Genomic DNA, 21,540 nt, shown 5'->3' with positions numbered 1-21,540 from the left:
CATCACAAAGACCCTTCACTCCCCAACTCCTTGACTGTAGTTCCTGTCTCTTCTCTCTGCTTTCTATTCAGATTTCAATTTATTTGTCAAAACACAGAGTGAAATGTCTTAACAGCCAGTGCACCCATGGATGTGTTGGGGGCAGCCCACAATTTTCACTACACATTCCATCGCCAAAATAGCATGCCAACAATATTCCACAAAACAGCACCAGCAGCAACAAGAGCAATATCGACAAAACAAGACAACAACAGCAAAACAAGCCCCTTTCCAGTCCCTCACCTCCTACCTACTCATACACTCAGACATGCCCTTTCTGGGCCTCCAATCCTTGTCCCCAGATTCTCAGTCTCGCAGGCATTGAGTTTCAACTTTGATTTCACATCAGGCTGCTGATCACGGGTTTGACCTCAACTTTCCAATTCGCACAAACTTCAATCTCTAGTTGGCCCTCGTGGTTTCTTCAGACCCTTGTGACTCCTGCGGGCCTCTACGTTTGGTCTTTGACCTTTCACCTCCAGACTCGCTGTGCTCTGGGGTCAACCTAAGGCATTGCCCTCCAGACCTCACTGGGTTTGACCTTCGTGATTCTACTGCCAAATTTGCATGGAGCGCTGACCCTGGGGGGGGGAGGGGCGGTCAGCGGCCTCATGGTTACCACTCATATTCAGGACTGACCCCCTCCGTATGGACTTCCATCCCAGGACTGGGCTCCGTCCTGGAGATTGCTGGTCTCTTCATTGCTTGTCACATGACTTCTGGGATTGTTGACCTTTGACTACAGAGTGCTTCGACCTGGACTCGAATGCCTGCCCACACTCTTCATTTACTACCTTTAACCTCTAACTTCTCCTCATCCCTGTCCCTAAATCCTAACCAAACCCCTAACACCACTCTCTATCTCCAAAACCACCTCTATAAACTTAAAACTGGGAGTGAAGAGGCAGGGACAGGTACAGAAGGATCCCGCTAGTCCCAACTCCTTCTCTTCATGTGGTTCTGACATAGAACACCTAACGATTAAATATGGACCATTTTATTTCCCTCAGGAGTTCGCATCAGTAATCCTGACCACAGTGTATATACCACATGCAGACAACTATAAGCAGGATCTCGAGAAACTGCACAATGTTATCATCTGCAGGCAAGAAACAGCCTATCCTGACGTATTTCAAATTATAGTCGATGACTCCAACCGGGCCTGTTTGGCGAAAACTCTGCTCAGTTATCACCAGCATGTAACCTGTTGCACCAGAGGTCCCAGCACACTGGACCACTGCTATATTACGATCAGGAATACCTATCATTCCTTCCCGAGACCTCATTTTGGCAAGTTGGATCATTTGGCTGTACTCCTACTACCTGGCTACAGACAGAGCCTAAAAAGCAAGGCTCCAGAGATCAAGACAACTAATAGGTGGCCATGGGAGGCAGGGGAACGGTGACAGGATTGCTTGAGTCAGTGGACTGGGCCGTGTTCAAGAATTCATCTGAGGATCTGAACGACTACACCAGGGTTGTTATAGACTTTATTAAAATAGCTGTGGATGATTGTGCCCCACAAAATCTTTCAGAGATTACCGCAATCAGAACCCCTGGATGAACCATAAAATCCAAAATTTGCTGAGGGCCAAATCAGAGGCATCCAAGACTGGAGATCAAAAGTGCTACAAGAGGTGCAGATATGATCTCCAGAAAGCCATCTCACAGGTGAAGTGAAGATTCCAGGCCAGACTGGAATCAGTGAGGGATGACAGCAGTGGCAGGGTTGGAATGCCATAACCTCCTACAAAGTTTGTATGGCAACATGGGGGATGGTAGAGCTTTGCTTCCGGATGAGCTCAATGCCTTCTATGCTCGCTTTGACCACCAGACCAGGGAGGAACCATCCCACACCCCCATGTCCCCTGGTGATCCTTTGGTCTCAGTATCTGAAGGTGACGTTCAAGAGAGTGAATTCAAGGAAAGCATCCGGTCAGACAGAGTACCTGGCCAAGTACTGAAGACCTATGCTGACCAACTGGCTGGTGTGGTCACGGATATCTTCAACCTCTCCCTCTGGCAGTGTGTGGTACCCACCTGCTTCAAGCAGGCTTTAGTCGTACCAGTGCCCAAAGAGAGTGTGGTAACCTGCCTCAATGACTATCGCCCAGTGGCATTTACATCCACAGTGAAGAAATGTTTCGAGAGGCTGGTGTTGAAGCATATCAGCTCCTGTCTGAGTTGTGACTTGGACCTGCTCCAACTTGCCTACCATAGTAACATGTGTACAGCAGATACCATCTCATTGTCTCTTCATATGACCCTGGAACATCTAGACAGCAAAGATGCATACATCAGGATGCTCCTTATCAGTTACAGCTTAGTATTTAACACCATCATGTCCTCAAGACTAATCAATAAATTCAAAGACCTAGGCCTCAATACCCCTCCATGTGCAATTGGATCTTGGATTTCCTCACTTGCAGACTTCCAATCGTTTCAGATTGGCAAGAACATCTCCTCCATAATCTCCATCAGTACAGGTGCTTAGTCCCCTGCTCTACTCGCTTTATACCTACGACCGTGCGGCTAAATACAGCTCCAACACCATAAACAAGTTTGCTGATGTCATCACAGTTGTGGGCCATATCAAAGGAGGTGATGAGTCAGTGTACAGGGGGAGATTGAAAATTTGGCTGAGTGGTGAGATAACAACAACCTCTCACTCAGTCAGAAAGACCGAGGAACTGATTGTAGACTTCAGGAGTGGTCAACCACAGGTTTATGAGCCAGTACTCACTGGGTGATCAGAAAGGGGGAAGGTCACTAACTTCAAATTTCTGAGTGTCACTATCTCAGAGGATCTGTCCTGGATCCATCATATAAATCAAATTGCAAAGAAAGCATAACAGTGCCTCTACTTCCTTAAGAGTCTGCATGTTGTCGAAAACCTTGGGAAACTTCTATAGACGTGGTGGAAAGTGTACTGACTGGCTGCATTACGTCCTGGTATGGAAACACCAATGCCTTTGAGTGGAAAATCCTTCAAAAAGGTAAATGGATTTGGCCCAATATATCACGAGTAAAACCCTCCCATCCACTGAGCACATCGGCATGAAAAGTTGCCGTAGAAAAGCAGCCTCCATCATCAAAGATCCTCACCGCTCAGGCCATGATCTTTTTCTCGCTGTTGCCATTAGGTAGAAGGTAGAGCCTCAGGACTCACAGCACCAGGTTCAAGAACAGTTTCTACCCTCAGCCATCAGGCTCTTGAACAAAAGGGGATCACTATACTCATTCTGTTACTGGTGTTCCCACAACCGATGGCCTCACTTTAAGGACTCTTTATCTTGTTATTTCCCACTGATTATTTATTGCTATTTATTTATATCTGCATTTGCACAGTTTGTTGTCTATTGATCCTGTTTACAGTTACTGTACTATAGATTTGCTAAGTATGCCCACAGGACAAAGACTCTGAGGATTGTATGTGATGACATGTATGTACACTGATAATAAATTTTACTTTGAACTTTGAGCTTCACTCAAGCCCATGTTCTCCCTCCATTTCTTGAACTTCCACAGTCCCCTTCACTCTTTGTCCACATGGTTCTGGCCCTTCCTTCATATGCCTCCACACTCTGAGCTTTCACACATTCCCTTTGCTGTGATCTCCTTCAATCCCTTTGGGCCAGCCCAGTCATGGAGTCTGAGAGAAGTACAGCATCGGGGCAGGCCTTTTAGCACACCATGTCAGCCATCAGGTATTCATTTTGATACGGGGTGTATGGGGTGTCAGGGAGGGGGTAGTACCTCTGGTGGGGGAACATGTCGCGTCCTTTTCAAGGCGGTTTGTCCAGCTTTGGTCCCCACCTGGCACTCAGCTCTCACCTGTGGCTCCCCGTAGCTGTCTGCATGCGACAGCGGCCACACCCCGGGCAACGGCTTCGACAAGCTGGCTAAACCAGGTGAGGGTAGCCGACGGTCTCAAACCCTCGGTGAGATAGGGAGACGTCTATCCCAGCATGTGAAGACAGACTCCGGCAGATTGAGCAGATGAGACCAATGGAAGGTCCAACGGTCAAGAAGGCGGTCTCTGCAAGCGTCATGGAACATCTAGGGCAGGACAAGACACAGGAGATGTCCTGGTCATCCACTGTGCCTAGTCCCATCTCCAGCTGTCTTGACTCTGTCTTGCCACTGGATCCAGATGGGAATTGGGAAGAGAGAGTGAGGCTGACGCTGCGCAACTCTCCCTCACTTAAATCCAAATCACGCGCTGGTTTCGACACCATCATAATGGTGTCGAGGTCCTCATCGATGTTGACGATGGACGAACACATTTTGATACTAATTCTACCCAAACACATTTTATTGTCCCATCAGCTACCCCATACCACAACCACTCAAAATAAGTCTAAGGTTGCGAAAGGGTTTGATTTCTGAGAACTGATCCTAACCTAAGAGCTGTTTGCAAGAAATAAACAACAGTGATGGAGAGGATCATTGAAACAGCTGTGAAGGGAGAGTGACTGTCACCTGGCCTCACTGGCTCACTGAGTGACTGAGTAACTCTGCTCAGCACTCACAGCCCTCAGTTATTGCAGCTCAGAGAGAAGGCAGGGGTTGGAGATTGGGGAGGGTGAGTGGAGAGAGAAGGCATTTAGATTTGTCCCAATCTGTTCCCACCCATCCGAAGATGCCAACTGGTTTATATGCATGGGGGTTGCCTCCAGAAACTCCAGCCATTGCTGGTCCGCCATCATCCCTGCAAGTGACCCCTTTCAATCAACTTTGAACAGCTCCTCTCTCATGCCTCCGTAATCCTCTTTACTCCCTTGCAATATTGATACATTTGACTTTAGCATCTTCCTCTCAAAATGTCGGGTGAATTCTATCATATTATTTTCAGAAGGCCTTTGACAAGGTGCCGCACACAAGGCGGCCTAACAAGGTAAGAGCCCATTGTATTACAGGAAAGATACTAGCATAGATGGAAGATTGGCTGATTGGCAGGAGGCAAAAAGTGGGAATAAACTGGGTCTTTTCTGGGTGGCTATGAGTGGTGTTCCACAGAGGTTGGTGTTTGGGACTACTTCTTACCACGTTATATGTCAATGATTTGGATGAAGGAATTGATGGCTTTTTGGCCAAGTTTGCAGATGGTACAAAGATAAATGGAGGGTCAGGTATTGTTGAGGAAGAAGGATGTCTGCAGAAGGACTTTGACAGATTGGGATAATGGGAAATGAAGTGGAGAACGGAATACAGTGTATAGTTTAGGGAAGTGTATGGCCATAAACGTTGGTAGAAAGAATAAAAGTGTGGACTATTTTCTAAATACTGTAGTGAGAAACTTCAAAAATCAGTGGTGCAAAGAGACTTGGGAGTTCTGGTGCAGGATTCCCTGGAGGTTAACTTGCAGGTTGAGTCAGTGGTAAAGAAGGCAAATGCAATATTAGCATTCATTTTAAGAGGACTAGATACAAAAACAAGGATATAATGCTGAGGCTTTATAAGGCATTGGGCAGACCACACTTGGAGCATTGCGAGCAATTTGGACCCCTTATCTAAGAAAAGGTGTGCAGGCATTGGAGAGGGTCCAGATGAGGTTCATGAAGATGATCCCATGAATGAAAGGATTAACATATGAGGAGCATTTGATGGCTCTGGGATTGTACTCGCTGGAGTTTAGAAGAATGAGGGGGGGTTCTCATTGAAACCTATCAAATATAGAAAGACCTAGATAGAGTGGACGTGGAGAGGATGATTCCTATAGTGGGGGGGGGGGTCTAGGACTAGGCGGGACAGCCTCAGAATAGAGGGACGCCCATTCAGAAAAGAAATGAGGAAAAAAATCTTTAGCCAGAGGGTGGTGAATCCGTGGAATTCATTGCCACAGATGGCTATGCAGGCCAAGTTACTTTAGGCTGAGGTTGATCGGTTCTTGATTAATCAGGACGTCAAAGGTTAAGGGGAGATTATTATGATTATGATTATGAGGACATGCAGTCCCCTTTTATTGTCATTTAGTTATGCATGCATTAAGAAATGATAAAAATGTTTTTCCAGAATGATATCACGAAAACACATGACAAACCGACTTAAAAACTAACAAAAACCACATAATTATAACATATAGTTACAACAGTGCAAAGCAATACCGTAATTTGATAAGAACAGACCATGGCACAGTAAAAATCTCAGAGTCTCTCGAAAGTCCCATCATCTCACACAGACGGTAAACCTCCAGCGCCGCCAACTTGCCGGTGCAGCATCCCGGAAGCATCCGACCACAGTCCGACTCCGAGTCCGTCCGAAAAACTCCGAGCCTCCGACCACCTATTCGACACCGAGCACCGAGCACCATCTCTGCCGAGTGTTTCGACCCCAGCCCCGGCAACAGGTGATACACAAAGCCGGAGATTTGGGGCCTTCGTCTCCGGAGATTCTCAATCGCACAGTTGCAGCAGCAGCGAAGCAGGCATTTCAGAAGTTTCTCCAGATGTTCCTCTGCGCTTCACAGCTGTCCCCATCAAATCTGGATTGTGCACAGCCCCTAGTTACACATATCGATATTCACTTAGAACGGCCGCGTGCGCTGCGTCGCGCTGCCATCTTCTCCTCCCTGATTCAGGAAATGGCAGGAGAATGGAGGGATAATAAATCAGTCATGATGGAATGGCAGAGCAGGCTCTAGGTCTAGGCCAAATGGACTAATTCTGCTCCTCTGTCTTAAAGTCTTACGCAGAGGGGAAAGATCTGCTGTGAAGGTGGGTCCATGGGGAAACAGGACAAGGTTTAGGGTAGGATTTACACTGAGCCCCTGGCTCTACAGGGAGGGGGAAAGCTGGGGTCTATTGGTGATAAGGTACCTCAAGAAGGGGTGGAGCCGCTGGAGAAGTGTGGGACCATGTGAAGGTGGGTATCGGGAGAAAGTGTTGGATCTATGGGTGACATGCAGGGTTACATGGAGATGGAGCTGGGTGTAGGAAGGGCAGGGCTATTCAGAAACAGGTGGGGCTGTTTTAATGGCAGTTGGTAGTCCAACTGAAAGGTGCATTTCTGCCACCAACTGGATTGGAGTGTGGTGTAGTGAGTTGGGAAATGAAACTCCTACTAGTTCTTTATCAAATGAAAACTAAATTACCCCCAAAAGCCCTATAGATTGTAAATAATGAAAGACAATATTGTGAATTAAAGTCACCTCCTTTACTTAGTAAAGATTTAATGGAAACTATCAACCCTCAAAGATAGTAATGCAGATTGCATTTGCTTTCTTTCAGCCTTGTATGCTTCACATTGTAAAAGAATGTGTTCAACTGTTTCAGAATGATTACAAAACATACACACCCCAGAGTGATGGGTGGAGCTACATGGAGTCTGAGTGGGGCTATGGGCAGAAGGCTGGGGCCTCTGGGTGAGAGGGTGGGATATGTAGGAAAGGGGCGGGACTGTGGGGAGAAGGGCGGGGCTTTGGGGAGAAGGGCGGGGCTATGTGCAGGAGGGCGGGGCTTTGGGGAGAAGGGCGGGGCTATGCGCGGGAGGGCGGGTCGGATGAGGAACTTGTGACAGAGTGTCAGTCTCCTAGGTTGCAGCGATGGCGGCGGAGCTTCAGCTGGGGTCGGCGCGAACAACAGACACGTCCACCGCCTCCAGTTTTCAGAGCTTCCGTGTGCGGCATCTGCACTTAGAGCTGCGAGTCGACTTCGGTCAGCGGCGGCTGGAGGGCCGCGCCGTGCTGGAGCTGAGCTGCTTGCGGCCCGAGGGCGGGCAGCTTCGGCTGGACACCCACGCCAGCCTCAGCGTGCACGCTGTCCGGGCTAAGTGCGGCGGCGCCGGCTCCCCCTCTGTCCCCCTGCACCATGAGACGCAGCCGTTCACCAGCTACGGCTCCATCCTGGTGCTCACTCTGCCCGGCCCTTGTCACCCGGGGGACCAGCTGGAAGTCACTATCGACTACACGGCCACCGATGGGCCAGGGGTGAGTACTGGTAGTTTCGGGATCCTCTTTCCAAGTCAGTGCCCATTTGGAAAATTCCCTATGTGGCCCTAATAGACTTGAAAGAGAACAGAGATACGTTGGCCAACTGTCTGATCTTCCGGACGATTGGGTGTTATTACATTCTTGATATGTTGCATTGAAATATTTTTCAATGAATCCCTTCATTTTCCAGGAAGCGTGGAAAAACAACAACTAGGTTTCATAGGAGCTCGGCAATTGGCACCCAATGACAAACCATTAATGAGTGGATTAGGGGAATCTTATATTCTCAGGCAAGGCAATAAACGAGCTAAAGTAGACTCTGGCCACTAGAGCCAGTCTGTCAACCTGGGGATTTCCCGGATTTTATGTCTTTGAGTACCTATAGAGAACTGGCAAACTATCAAAGGGCAGGAGTATAGTTGCTGAGGTGGAAATTTGCCCTTGTTTGCTCGACTGAATCTGTGTTGTGTTTTTGCCAGTGCTCCTAAAAGTTTTAGCAAAACGAGGATCTGTTAGTCTTTGTATGGTGACCACAAAACTAAAATCCATCTGATTCGCAAATACCATATTTGCCTGGTCTGTTCTGTATGTGAATCCAGACCTGAATCGGTATACTGTAATCGATGCTTAATCGTCCTCTGAAACGGCCTCAGGAGAATTTCGGATGTACAATAAATGCTTGAGATATTTACATCCTTTTTTTAAACAAAAACCGATTAATAAAATATCATCTTACTCATGAGGTTAAACCAAGGAGTCGAATTCCCTTGGGTGGTTGTGAAAGATCTTTAGGAGGTATTTGAAGAGTGGCGGAGCTATACTTGGTACTACTCCCTCCAACTACGTTCTTTTTTTATATCAAATTATTTGGCAATATTACTGTTCAAGGGTGTCCTAGTGCATGAAGTTCTGGTAGTACAGTAGTGAAGCATTTTGGATATTCTTGAGATCATAAAAGGCACAATATAAGTAAAAGAAATTTTTGTAGGAAATTGTGGTTTTAGGATTATGTCAGTGTTGGTTTCTTTATCAGGTGCTTTGCATGTGATGCTGAAGTATTATTTTCGAAGATGTGTGGTTAAAAACTCCTCCTTACAGGCTTCCTGTCATCATTGGATAGGACAGGCAACCACAATTTGGCCTTGTGGTGTTAAGGTCATTGAACTGGTATAAAATAATCTTAAAACCTGGAATCTGGAAGTTTTTATTTTATACCTTAATCTTTTATAACCCACCAGAGCGTACATCTTGGTTCCACATCAAGCTTGATCCTGTGTGTATCACTCAGCACTGTAGTGTGCTCATAGGTATCAAGCATAAAATACCACTGTATCCTTGTTTCCCAGTTAACCCGTCTCCCCACCAAACCTCCTGTCTGCAATTCCTTTTCCATTTTGTAAAGTTATTTCATTTTTAATGTATAAATTATAGTTGTCTATTGCTACAGATTCCTTGACAATCCAGTGCAAACTATTTTTCCTCTGTACTTCTGGCTACTCTTTACATAGGTGCTAAGAGCAGATACTGTGCTTTGATGAAGACGGTATTCAGCAAAGCTCATCGTTTTGTTCTCTTTAATAGGTTGTTTGGCTGAACCCTGAACAGACAGCAGGAAAAATAAAACCTTATCTCTTCACCCAAGGTCAAGCTGTCTTAAACAGATCTTTCTTCCCTTGCTTTGATACCCCAGCTGTTAAAAGCACTTATTCTGCCTCTATTAAGGTAAGTTCTGAATTTTTTTTGTTTTAACACATTCTTGATGTTAGATTTATAATGAGCACTTAAAACTAGGTGCTACTAAAGTCTCCTGACAGAATAATTGAAGGTTCTTTTCCTTTCCTGAAACTGTGTATGTTTATCAAAAGAAAAATATATTCTACCACACAATAGAATTTTTTTCTTCTAACTTCAATTGGTGAATATTTTTAAATGGATTATTTACAATGTCTATTTTTCTTTATTCCTAATTTCAATGTTAATGAATCTATTGGCCTGAAGCACATTAAAGGATATTTTCTGATGTTTGCCTCAAAAAGTAAAGATTTGGTGAATGGTGTATGGATTAGAATCTAAAACAAAACAAAATACTGCAGGTGCTGGAACTTTGTAATAAAGCAGAAAATGCTGAAAATGGCCTGTAGCTGCAGTCCTTAGACTAAATCTGAAATGGTAACTCTCTCTTCCCCCCCACAGATACTAACTGGCCTGCTTTTGTGTTGCATTTCATGAATTACCTAAGTACTCACCTGGTCGAATTTTCAAAGAAGCAAAAGTAGTTGGTCTTGGATAAGAATCAGAATCAGGTTTAATATTACTGTCATATTTCATGAAATTTGCTGTTGTCCAGCAAGTACATTTCAATATATAATAATAAAAACTATCAATTACAACAAGTTTATACAAAAAAGAAAATTAAGTAGTGCAAAAAGACAAGGGGAAAAATAGTGAGGTAGTGTTCATGGGTTCATTGTCCATTCAGAAATCTGATGGTGGAGGGGAAGAAGCTGTTTCTGAAATGTTGAGTGTGTGTCTTCAGGCACCTGTACCATCTCCCAGCAATGAGAAGGAGTTTCTCAATAATGGATGCTGTTGTCTTGAGGCATTGCCTTTTGATGGTATCCTGGATCCTGGGGAGGCTAGTGCCCACGATGGCACTGGCTGAGTTTACAACTTTCTGCAGCCTTTTCCGATCCTGTGCAGTGGTCATTCTATGTCAGACAGTGATGCAACCACTTAGAATGCTCTCCACGGTACATCTGACAATCCTCCAAACTCCTAATGAAATATAGCCACTGTCGTGAATTCTTTGTAATTACATCACTATGTTGGGCCTATTATAGACATCACAAAAACAAATAAAAGTTTTCCCCAATCAGAAACCATGGATGAATAGAGAAGTTTGCCTCCTGCTCAAAGCCAGAAATGCAGCCTTCAGGTCTAGAGACCGGGAGGCTTACAGATCAGCCAGGGCCAACCTGAGGAGGGGAATCTCTCAGGTTAAACACATATACAACAGAGAATCGAGGAGCATTTCAACTCCTCGGACCCCTGGCGCAAGTGGCATGGTATACAGGTCATTACAGACTTCAAACCACCTAGTACTGTGCACCCTTCCAGCTCTGCTTCCCTCCCTGATGAGCTCAATTACTTCTACTCTTGCTTTGATCGAGAGAACAAGGAGGTCACCCTCAAAGCAGATCTCCCACCTGGTGAACTGCCTCTTTCACTTTCCACCTCCGATGTTTGCACCACCCTGAGCAGAGTGAATGTACGGAAGGCAGCTGGTCCGGATGGAATACCTAGCCGTGTGCTCAGAGTCTGTGCAGGGCAGTTGGCCGGGGTCTTCACGGACATTTTTAATCTGGCCCAGGCAGTTGTCCCCACAAGCTTCAAGATCGCCACCATCGTGCCAGTGCCAAAGCATTCCACTGCCACGGGCCTGAATGACTTCTGTCCAGTTGCACTCACCCCCATCATTGCAAAGTGCTTTGAGAGACTGGTTCTATCACATCTGAAATCCTGTCTGCCCACTATCCTGGACCCCCATCAATTTGCCTATCGCACCAACAGGTCAGCAGAAGATGCCATCTCCACGACACTTCACTCTGCCCTGACCCACCTGGACAGCCCCAACTCTTACGTCAGAATGCTGTTCATTGACTTTAGTTCGGCATTCAATACTGTGAGCCCCTCCAAGCTGATCGGCAAATTTCGCCAGCTTGGTATCAGCTCATCCCTCTGCAATTGGACCTTGGACTTTCTGACTAACAGACCCCAATCAGTTGAGTTAAACAACCTCTCCTCCTCCACTCTCACCCTGAACACCGGCGTGCCTCAAGGCTGTGTGCTGAGCCCTCTTCTGTACTCTCTTTTCACCTGTGACTGCATTCCTGTACATGGTTCTAACTCCATAATCAAATTCGCAGTCGATACCATGTGGTTGGCCTGATTAGAGGGGATGACGAGATGGCCTACAGGTCCAGCACTTGGCTGCGTAGTGTGCTGACAACAACCTGGCCCTTAATACCTAGAAGACCAAGGAGATCTTTGTGGACTTCAGGCATGCTAGGAGCCACACTCACGTCCCCAACTATATCAACAGAGCTGTAGTGGAGTGTGTATCAAGCTTCAAATTCCTTGGTGTCCACTTTTCCGAGGATCTCACCTAGTCCCTGAACTCCTCCATCCTGATCAAAAAGACACAACAGCGCCTTTATTTCCTGCGGAGCATCAAGAAAGTTCACCTCTGTCCCAGAATACTGACGGACTTTTACCGCTGTACCATTGAGAGCATACTCACCAACTGCATCTCAGTGTGGTATGGCAATTGTCCCGTATCAGACCACAAAGCACTCCAGCATGTGGTGAAAACTGTCCAGCGGATTATCAGCACCCAATTGCCTACCATTGAGAACATCTACCATAAACGCTGCCGGGACAGGGCGAAAAGCATTATCAAGGACCATGGACTTTTTACTCTCCTCCCATCCGGTAGGCGCTACAGGAGCCTCTGCTCCCGCACCAGCAGGCACAGGAAGAGCTTCTTCCCTAAGGCTGTGACCCTGCTGAACCTCACATCACAGCGCTAAGCAGTATTGCACCCATATTGTACTGTCTCAGTACTGTTATATTTGTGTGCTGTAACACTTACTACTTATTCACAGTTATTTTGTAAATAACACTATTCTTTACATTTCTGGTCAGATGCTAACTGCATTTCATTGGCTTTGTATCTGTACTCGGCACAATTACAATAAAGTTGAATCTAATCTAATCCTCAGAAAATTTGATAGCCAGGAACTTGAAAATGCTCCCCGTTTCCACTTATCCCTTGATGAGGACTGGTGTGTGTGTTCCCTCAACGTCCCCTGCTTAAATGAATTCCTTGGACTTACGTTGACTGCAAGATTGTTGTTGCAACACTACTAAACCAGCTGTTTTCTTCCTTGTTCTACCAATAATAGTTGTGTCATAGGCAAATTTTATAGTTGCCGTTTGAGCTGTGCCAAGCCACATAATCTGCTCCTTTATCTTGTCATCTTATATAATCGTGGGTATGGAGAGTAGAGCAGTGGGCTAAGCATTTAACCTTGAGGTGCACCAGTGTTGATTGTCAGCAAGGAGGAGACATTATTTCTGATTAGCACAGACTGTGGTCTCGTGGTAAGGAAGGCAAGGATCCAATTGTAGAAGGAGGTAGAGAGGCCCAGATTTTTGTAGCTTGTTGATTGGAACTGGGAGTAAGATTGTGTTGAGCTCTGAGCTGTAGTCAATACGCAGCCTGACATATATAAATATCCAGGCGATCCGAGGCCGAATGGAGAACCAGTGAGATTGCATCCACTGCAGACCTATTGTGGTGATAGGCAAATTGTAGTGGGTCCAGGTCCTTGGTTAGGCAGGAGTTGATTCTGGCCATGATCAACCTCTCAAAGCACTTCATCACAGTAGATGTGAGTGCTGCTGGGTGATAGTCATTGAGGCAGCTCAGCCTAGTCTTATTTGGCACTGATATGATTTTCACCCCTTTGAAGTAGGTGAGAACCTCTGACTGCAGCAGTGAGCGATTGAAGAAGTCCTTGAAAACCCCCGCCATTCAGTTGGCACAGGTTTTCTATCAGGTACACCATCAGTACCTGTTGCCTTGAAAGGGTTCACCCTCTGGAAAGATATTCAGATGTCAGTCTTCAAGGCGGAGATCACAGGGTGACCAGATGCTGCAGGGATTCACGCAGGTGTAATTTTATTCTCCCTTTCAAAGTGTGCATAGAAAGCATTGAGCTCATCTGCGAGTGAAATTGTAGAAAGTAATGACCTACAAACGCTGCCAGAGCTGATGTGCATCGATTTCGTCTCTAATCTCAATCAGAATTGTTTTCTTTTGCCCTTAAAATACCAAGACTACTTGATTAGAAAGGACATGGATGTGAGGGGTATGTAGGACTATGGTCCAGGTGCAGGTTGATGGGATAGGCAGGAGAGTTTGGCACAGGCTAGATGGGCTAAAGGGACTTTCTGTGTTGTACTGTTCCATGACTCTGACTCAATGTGATTCAGTACATTAGGAGATTCTGGGTTCCATTACCACATGAATTTTGTTTCAGGTTCCTGAAGGTTTTACCGCTGTTATGAGTGCAACTAACTGGGAACACGATGAAAAGGAAAATGTATTCCACTTCAAAATGGAACACCCAATTCCTGCATATCTTGTTGCTTTGGCAGTTGGTGACATTATGTCTGCAGAGGTTGGACCAAGGTTAGTCTTTTCCCTGAAACTACTTCATGAGTTAGAATTTTTAAAAACAACCATGGCTGTTCTGTTTTTGCCAGTTCACAGATTAATTCTATTCGATAGAGTGGAAGTCATGGTCTCAGCAGTCTTCTGTGTAGTCTTCCATTTGGAAGCTTTTCTCTGCCAAGGGGAGAGTTTATTATCTGTGGCGTTCATAATTCTGTATATCTATCAAGTTCTTGCTCGGCCTCCCCTGCTCCAAAGAAAACAAGCCCAGCCTGTCCAGTTTCTCCTCTTTACTGAAACCCCTTCATCCCAGGCAGCATCCTGCAGAATCTCCTCTGCACCCTCTCCAGTGCATTCATGCCCATCCTGCAGCATGGCAAACAGAACTTCTGAGTACTCCAACTGTGTCTTAACTTCATTGCTTTTATATTTACTGCCCTGCCTAAGGAAGGCAAGTATCACACATGCCCTCTTCAACTCGTTTCCAATCTGTGTTCTCTCCTTCACTGATCTGTGACTTGCACACAAAGTTTCCTCTATTCTTCATTACTCTCTAGAGCCACATTATTCATTGTGCAGGTGCTGACCTTGTTGGTCCTCTCAAAGCAGCGTCACACACTTACCAGGATTAAACTCCATTTGCAGTTGCTCTGCCCTTCCTACAAATTGTTTAATGTCATTCTGTAAATTGACTCTCCTCCCTATTAATGTTGGTTTTATCCTTTATATCTCCTACTTTCAGACCCAGATCTTTAATGTATCAACCAAACAGTAAGAGTCTCAAACTTACTTGAGGGTTCTAACCTTTTTGGACCAGTTTGCCAGGGTGAGATCTTGTCAAAGGTCATGTAGACCACGCTGTCTTCATGATTACATTTGTTACATTTGGTCAAGATCTCTTCCCCCACTGCAACAACAAACCTAGCTGACTGTCTTTGATTAGTCCCTGCCTTTCCAAGGGTAGACTAATCCTGTCCTTTGAACTTTTTCAATAGCTGTTCTTCCATTGACAGTAGGGCATAATTACCAGACTTGTGCTTGCTCCCCTTCTTAAATAAAGGTGCTGTCTTTAAGTCATCTGGCAGTTCACCTGTGGCATCAAAGATTTAAGATTCTGGATTGAATATTGTATGCATTCAAAGGCAGGGACATAAACATACTCTGTATTGGTGAAGTACTGACCTCTTTAAACATTGTGTAAAATTTATCATGTAGCCTCAAAGTATTTGTACTGTACTCACTTAAGGTACAAAGGACATGGGTCTATCTTAATTAGGCAATCTAAAAGAGCTTTATGGCACTAATGGCCTCCTATCTGGTTAATATTTGAATCACTTCCACTGTAGCCGTCAGTTTTTGACCTACTTTTCTAATAGAGGAATTGTAATTAAAGCAAAGTACGGCTTTAACTTGTAGTGTGCAGAATGTGGGAAGTAATAGTGGCATTGGTTGCCTTATCATTCTACCTCTATAAGGTGGCTAAATAGGTTTTTAAGAATGTTTGTCATGAAGTAGGGTTTTTCCCCCCCATTCTCTTACTGCTCGGGTATAATGTGAATTCTGTATCTGGTATAGAAGCCGTGTCTGGACTGAACCGTGTCTGCTTGAAGCTGCTAAGGAAGAATTTAATGGTGTAATTGAAGAGTTCTTGACAGTTGGTGAGAAGTTGTTTGGACCATATGTATGGGGAAGGTAAATCTGCTTTATGATGTATTATCAAAAATCTTTGGTTCATTCACAAGTCTCTGCTGATGAACTTTGCTTCAGATTTTCAAGTTTTTTTTTTGTAATTGTTTAATATGCACAGATAACACTGAAATTGCCTGCACTAACAATTTAACAAAAATAGCAAATTGGTATGTGAATAATTTGTTTTTAACTGATGGATCAACAGAAAGAAAGTTGCTTCCTTTCAAGATTTAAGTTTTTTAATACCCAAAATATGGCACACCTACCCTCCTGCCACAAGATGAATATGCAGCTTTCAAATCCATGCCCACTATGCTTTCTCTTTAAGAGTGTACCTGACTGACTGCTATTTCCAGTACCTTGTAAAAGTATTCAGCCTCCAACACTTTGTTCGCACAAACTTATCAAAATCCCTGGTTGTAATACTGGTTTAACTGAGAATTTTTATTCGTGAATCACATGCCCCTTTTTTCACAGTCTGAAAAGCAAGGAAATTGCAGAGCATGAGAAACTAAAAATTCAAAACCTGAAATGTCAGCAGTTCAAAAGTATTCATCCTCCTTTTCTCAGTACTTAGTAGAATCACCCCTCGCAGCTGTTACAGCCAGTAGTCTTTAGGGATGTGTTGTAGCGGTGTGCTACACACAACGCTAGAATAACCACACGGAGTCGGTGAGATAGAGTTGCGATGAAAGAGATTTATTCAAACTTCGCGGCCTGCTTTAAAACCTTCCCGTTCCCGCCCTCCCTGGGGCGGGATTGCTGTGGGGAATGCATATTCCCAGACCCTTTCCGCGCGCGGGATTTTTCCCCTGCTGGTGAAGATGGCCTGGCGCCCTTTTTGGGGCCGGCCCACTGCCTGCGCGCGCTGTTGTGAGCCGGTTCGTGTGTGCCAGAAAGTGGGTCGCCACATAACCCCCCCCCCCCACCAAAACCGGCGATACCTCCCCCAATGTCCACAGTCTGGATCGGCCTCTGTTTGGGAGGTCTGCCCCTGCGCCGTGGTGCCTGAGCCTGGACCGGCTGCGCAAAGTCCACATGGGCCGCTTTGAGTCGGTCCACCGTGAAAACCTCCTCTCTCCCCCCAATGTCCAGCACGAACGTGGACCCGTTGTTCCTGATCACCTTAAACGGCCCCTCGTAGGGTCGCTGTAGCGGTGCCTGGTGTCCGCCCCGTCGTACAAAAAGAAACTTACAGTTATGCAGGTCGGGCTCTGTCCGTGCTGTGAAGTGGGGATGGGGGTCAGGTTACCGAGCCTGTCCCGTAGTCTGTCCAGGACTGCTGTGGGTTCTTCCTCTTGCCCCTTTGGGGCTGGTATGAACTCTCCTGGGACTACCAGGGGTGCGCCGTACACCAACTCGGCCGACGAGGTGTGCAGATCCTCTTTGGGCGCCGTGCGGATTCCGAGCAGGACCCAGGGAAGCTCGTCCACCCAGTTAGGTCCCTCCAGGCGGGCCATGAGAGCCGATTTCAGGTGACGGTGGAAGCGCTCCACTAGTCCGTTCGACTGTGGGTGGTAGGCAGTTGTGTGGTGTAGCTGTGATCCTAAAAGGTTGGCCATAGCCGACCACAGGCTGGAGGTGAACTGGGCGCCCCTGTCGGAGGTAAGACGCTGATCTCCGCTCCGGTGTCGACCAAAAAGCAGCGTCCCGACTGCTTGTCCCAGACGTACAGGAGGCTGTCCTGATGGCCAGCCGCCGTAGCCATCAGCGGCGGCTGGCCCTGGCGTTTCCCGGGAATTTGCAGGGTGGTCTGCAGCGGCGGGCCTCTGTGCCCCACCGCTGGTGGTAGAAACACCATTGTTCGTTGGGCTCGCGGCTTGGTGATCTGTGCGACGGGCGCCCCTCTCTCTTTCCTGGCATTCCACAGCACATCTGCTCGGGCCACCACCTCCCGGGGGTTGCTGAAATCTGCGTCGGACAGCAGCAGGCATATGTCCTCGGGCAGTTGCTCTAGGAACGCCTGCTCAAACATGAGGCAGGGTTTGTGTCCTTCAGCCAGGGCCAACATCTCGTTCATTAATGCTGACGGCGGCCTGTCTCCCAAACCATCCAGGTGCATTAAGCGGCGTGCTCGTTCGCGCCGTGAGAGTCCGAAAGTCCTTATGAGCAGGGCTTTGAATGCTGTGTATTTGCCGTCCTCCGGGGGCGACTGTATAAACTCAACTTGTGCAGCAGTCTCTTGGTCGAGGGAGCTCAGCACGTAGTAGTAGCGAGTGGACTCCGAGGTTATCTGCCGAATGTGGAATTGAGCTTCTGCTTGTTAGAACCATAAATGGGGTCTCAGCGTCCAGAAGCTTGGCAGTTTTAACGAAACTGCGTGAACAGGTGCGGCATCGGTCATCTCTGGTCGAAATATCGTTTGGGCCGTTGGGGTCACCAATTGTAGCGGTGTGCTACACACAGCGCTAGAATAACCACACGGAGTCGGTGAGTTAGAGTTGCGATGAAAGAGATTTATTCAAACTTCGCGGCCTGCTTTAAAGCCTTCCCGTTCCCGCCCTCTCTGGGGCGGGATTGCTGTGGGGAATGCATATTCCCAGACCCTTTCCGTGCGCGGGATTTTCCCCCTGCTGGTGAAGATGGCCTGGCGCCCTTTTTGGGGCCGGCCCTCTGCCTGCGCACACTGTTGTGCGCCGGTTCGTGTGTGCCAGAAAATGGGTCGCCACAGTGTCTCTATTTGCTTTGCGCAATGTGAGGGAACAGGGTTTCCCCTTTCCTCCTTGCAAAATTGCTCAAGCTCTGCCAGGTTAGTTGGGGAGTGGCAGTAGACAGCAGTATCGAGGCCTTCAGTTGGGTTAAGGTCAGGACTGACTGGGCCACTCAAGGGCATCAATTTTCTTCATTTGAAGCACTCCATTGTTGCTCTGGCAGTGTGCTTTGGGTCCTCGTCCTGCTGAAAGACAAACTTCCTCCTCAGTTTAAGTTTTCTTGCAGAGGCTGGCAGGTTTTTATCCAGGGAACACACTCAAAATAGTGGAGGAGTTCAACAGGCCAGGCAGCATCTATAGAAAAGAGTACAGTTTTTATCCAGGATCTCTATGTATTTGGGCAGTGTTCATCTTTTCATCAATTCCTGATTTCCAGTCCCTGTTGCTGAGAAACATCCCCATAACATGATGCTACCTCTCCATACTTTACAGGAGGAATGGTGTTACCTGGCTGATGTGCCGTATTTGATTTACCCCAAATTTAGGCCATTTAGTTCACTTTAGTCTTATCTGACCACAAGACCTTCTTCCACATCTTTAGAGTATCTTCAAAGTGATGCTTTGCAAAATCTTTACGGGCAAGGAAATGCTATTTTTTTAGCCAGGGCTTCTCCCTTGCCACTCTTCCACAAATACTATTTTTGTGTAAGGCCTTAGATTGTGAAGCCATGAACTTATCTCCAGTTGCAGCCATTGATTTCTGCAGCTCACTCAGTGACTGTTAGTGTCACAGTTACCTCTTACAGGTGCCATTCTTCTCTGATGACTAAGTTTAGAGGGATGGCCTGACCTAGGCTGTGGTGTCTCTGGTTTCATTTGTTTTCCATTTTATCCACAATGGACTGCACTGAGCTCTGGGGCATATTCAGTGCCTTTGAGATGGTCATGTACCCTTCCCCAGATTTGTACTTCTCTATTATCATCTCCTCACCTTGTCTTGAATTCTCTTTTGCCTTCATTTTGGTTTGATCTAATGAAAGTCAACCATACTGTTGGACCTTACAGAAAGAGGGGGTATTTATTCTTAGGAATTCATACAAACCAGGTGATCCTCCAATTTTCTACATCAACAAATTGAGTGAGTTGTAATTTTTTGTAAATTATTGACAGCGTTTGGAATTTTTCTTTTGATTTGACATGATGCACAATATTTTGTAGATTAGCTCAAAAATCCTACTTCAATATATTTTAAATTTAGAAAATGAGACAGTAAAATGTGAAAATACTTGTGGGGGCTGAATACTTTTGCAAGGCACTGTATAATAGAAAATCATTTCTCAGGAATGTTAGCTGTTTTACCATTACTCATACAGTTTTCTTTTTTTCTGTGCTTCCTCATTGACCTCTAATTTGTCCTCGGTCTATTACAAAATATTTCATGTTTGTACCCTTTCACTCATTCGTCCCCCCCATCCCTCCCCACTGATCTCCCTCCTGGCACTTGTCCGTGTAAGCGGAACAAGTGCTACACATGCCCTTACACTTCCTCCCTTACCACCATTCAGGGCCCCAAACAGTCCTTCCAGGTGAGGCAACACTTCACCTGTGAGTCGACTGGGGTGATATACTGCGTCCGGTGCTCCCGATGTGGCCTTTTATATATTGGCGAGACCCGACGCAGACTGGGAGATCGGAACATCTACGCTCTGTCCGCCAGAGAAAGCAGGATCTCCCAGTGGCCACACAATTTAATTCCACATCCCATTCCCATTCTGACATGTCTATCCACGGCCTCCTCTACTGTAAAGATGAAGCCACACTCAGGTTGGAGGAACAACACCTTATATTCCGTCTGGGTAGCCTCCAACCTGATGGCATGAACATCGACTTCTCTAACCCGCTAAGGCCCCACCTCCCCCTCGTACCCCATCTGTTACTTATTTTTATACACACATTCTTTCTCTCACTCTCCTTTTTCTCCCTCTGTGCCTCTGAATATACCCCTTGCCCATCCTCTGGGTCCCCCCCCCCCCCCCCGTCTTTCTTCCCGGACCTCCTGTCCCATGATCCTCTCATATTCCTTTTGCCTATCACCTGTCCAGCTCTTGGCTCCATCCCTCCCCCTCCTGTCTTCTCCTATCATTTTGGATCTCCCCCTCCCCCTCCAACTTTCAAATCCCTTACTCACTCTTCCTTCAGTTAGTCTTGACGAAGGGTCTCGGCCTAAAACGTCGACTGTACCTCTTCCTAGAGATGCTGCCTGGCCTGCTGCGTTCACCAGCAACTTTTGTGTGTGTTGATTGTTGTAATTTGTTCATTTTTCCCTTTCTTAAGTTGATCTGCAATAGTCATAGTAGACCAAACTGAATAATCCCCTTGCTGACTACAAATGACTTCAAATATATAATTTACAGTGTGGTTAAATTTATCCTTGAGTTTTTACAGTATTAAATACCTAGGACTTTTATACAGTACTGTATTTCTCAACATGGATCGGAGAGCGGGTTTGTAAATCTGGCGGGAGCAATGAATGTTGGGTGATGTGGGTGCAGACAAACCTGGCCCTAAGACACCAGGCAAGGTTATTTGATTCCAGACAAATGTTTTATTATTGCAGAATGTTTCTCTAGTGCTCCACACTCTCGCCCCTCTCCCTTCCCCTTTTCCTAACTATGATACCCCTCTCCCTGCCTCCTTCCCACTCTGTCTACGATAGAGACCCATATCAGAATCAGGTTTCTCATCATTCACGCATATCATGAATATTTTTTTTTGGCAGCATAAAGTTACTATGGCACTGTGCAAAAGTCTTGGGCACCCTTGCTATATCTATAGCTAACAATTTTGCACAGTAATGTATATAGTTATTGAAATTCGTGAGAGATTGGATGTTTCCCAGTCTGAACTACAGTCGGCCCTCCTTATCCGCGAGTTGCTCATGCACGAATTCAACCAACCGCGAATCGGGAAAACCCAGAAGTTCTCTCTCCAGC

General features: G+C 46.2%; 2 protein-coding genes across 2 annotated transcripts in view; one reads left to right on the top strand and one right to left on the bottom strand.

The window, feature by feature from the left end:
* The first annotated feature begins 7,547 nt into the window (after window positions 1-7,547).
* Window positions 7,548-21,540, top strand: part of rnpep (arginyl aminopeptidase (aminopeptidase B)) — a 33,870-nt gene continuing 19,877 nt past the window's right edge. The window contains exons 1-4 of the mRNA XM_072278634.1: window positions 7,548-7,966; window positions 9,551-9,691; window positions 14,074-14,225; window positions 15,783-15,899. Coding sequence (XP_072134735.1) covers window positions 7,583-7,966; window positions 9,551-9,691; window positions 14,074-14,225; window positions 15,783-15,899 — 794 coding nt within the window. The 5' untranslated portion in view covers window positions 7,548-7,582. The remainder of the gene's footprint in view (window positions 7,967-9,550; window positions 9,692-14,073; window positions 14,226-15,782; window positions 15,900-21,540) is intronic.
* Window positions 16,805-20,882, bottom strand: LOC140209949 (uncharacterized). Its single transcript, XM_072278635.1, has 2 exons — window positions 20,736-20,882; window positions 16,805-18,901 (listed from the first exon to the last, which is right to left on the bottom strand). The coding sequence occupies exon 2, from the start codon at window positions 17,828-17,830 to the stop codon at window positions 17,018-17,020; it is 813 nt and encodes a 270-aa protein (XP_072134736.1). The 5' UTR covers window positions 17,831-18,901; window positions 20,736-20,882; the 3' UTR covers window positions 16,805-17,017.

Source organism: Mobula birostris, chromosome 14 (assembly GCF_030028105.1).
Source record: "Mobula birostris isolate sMobBir1 chromosome 14, sMobBir1.hap1, whole genome shotgun sequence".
NCBI classification, from domain to species: domain Eukaryota; kingdom Metazoa; phylum Chordata; class Chondrichthyes; order Myliobatiformes; family Myliobatidae; genus Mobula; species Mobula birostris.
This window is presented reverse-complemented; position numbering and strand designations above follow the sequence as displayed.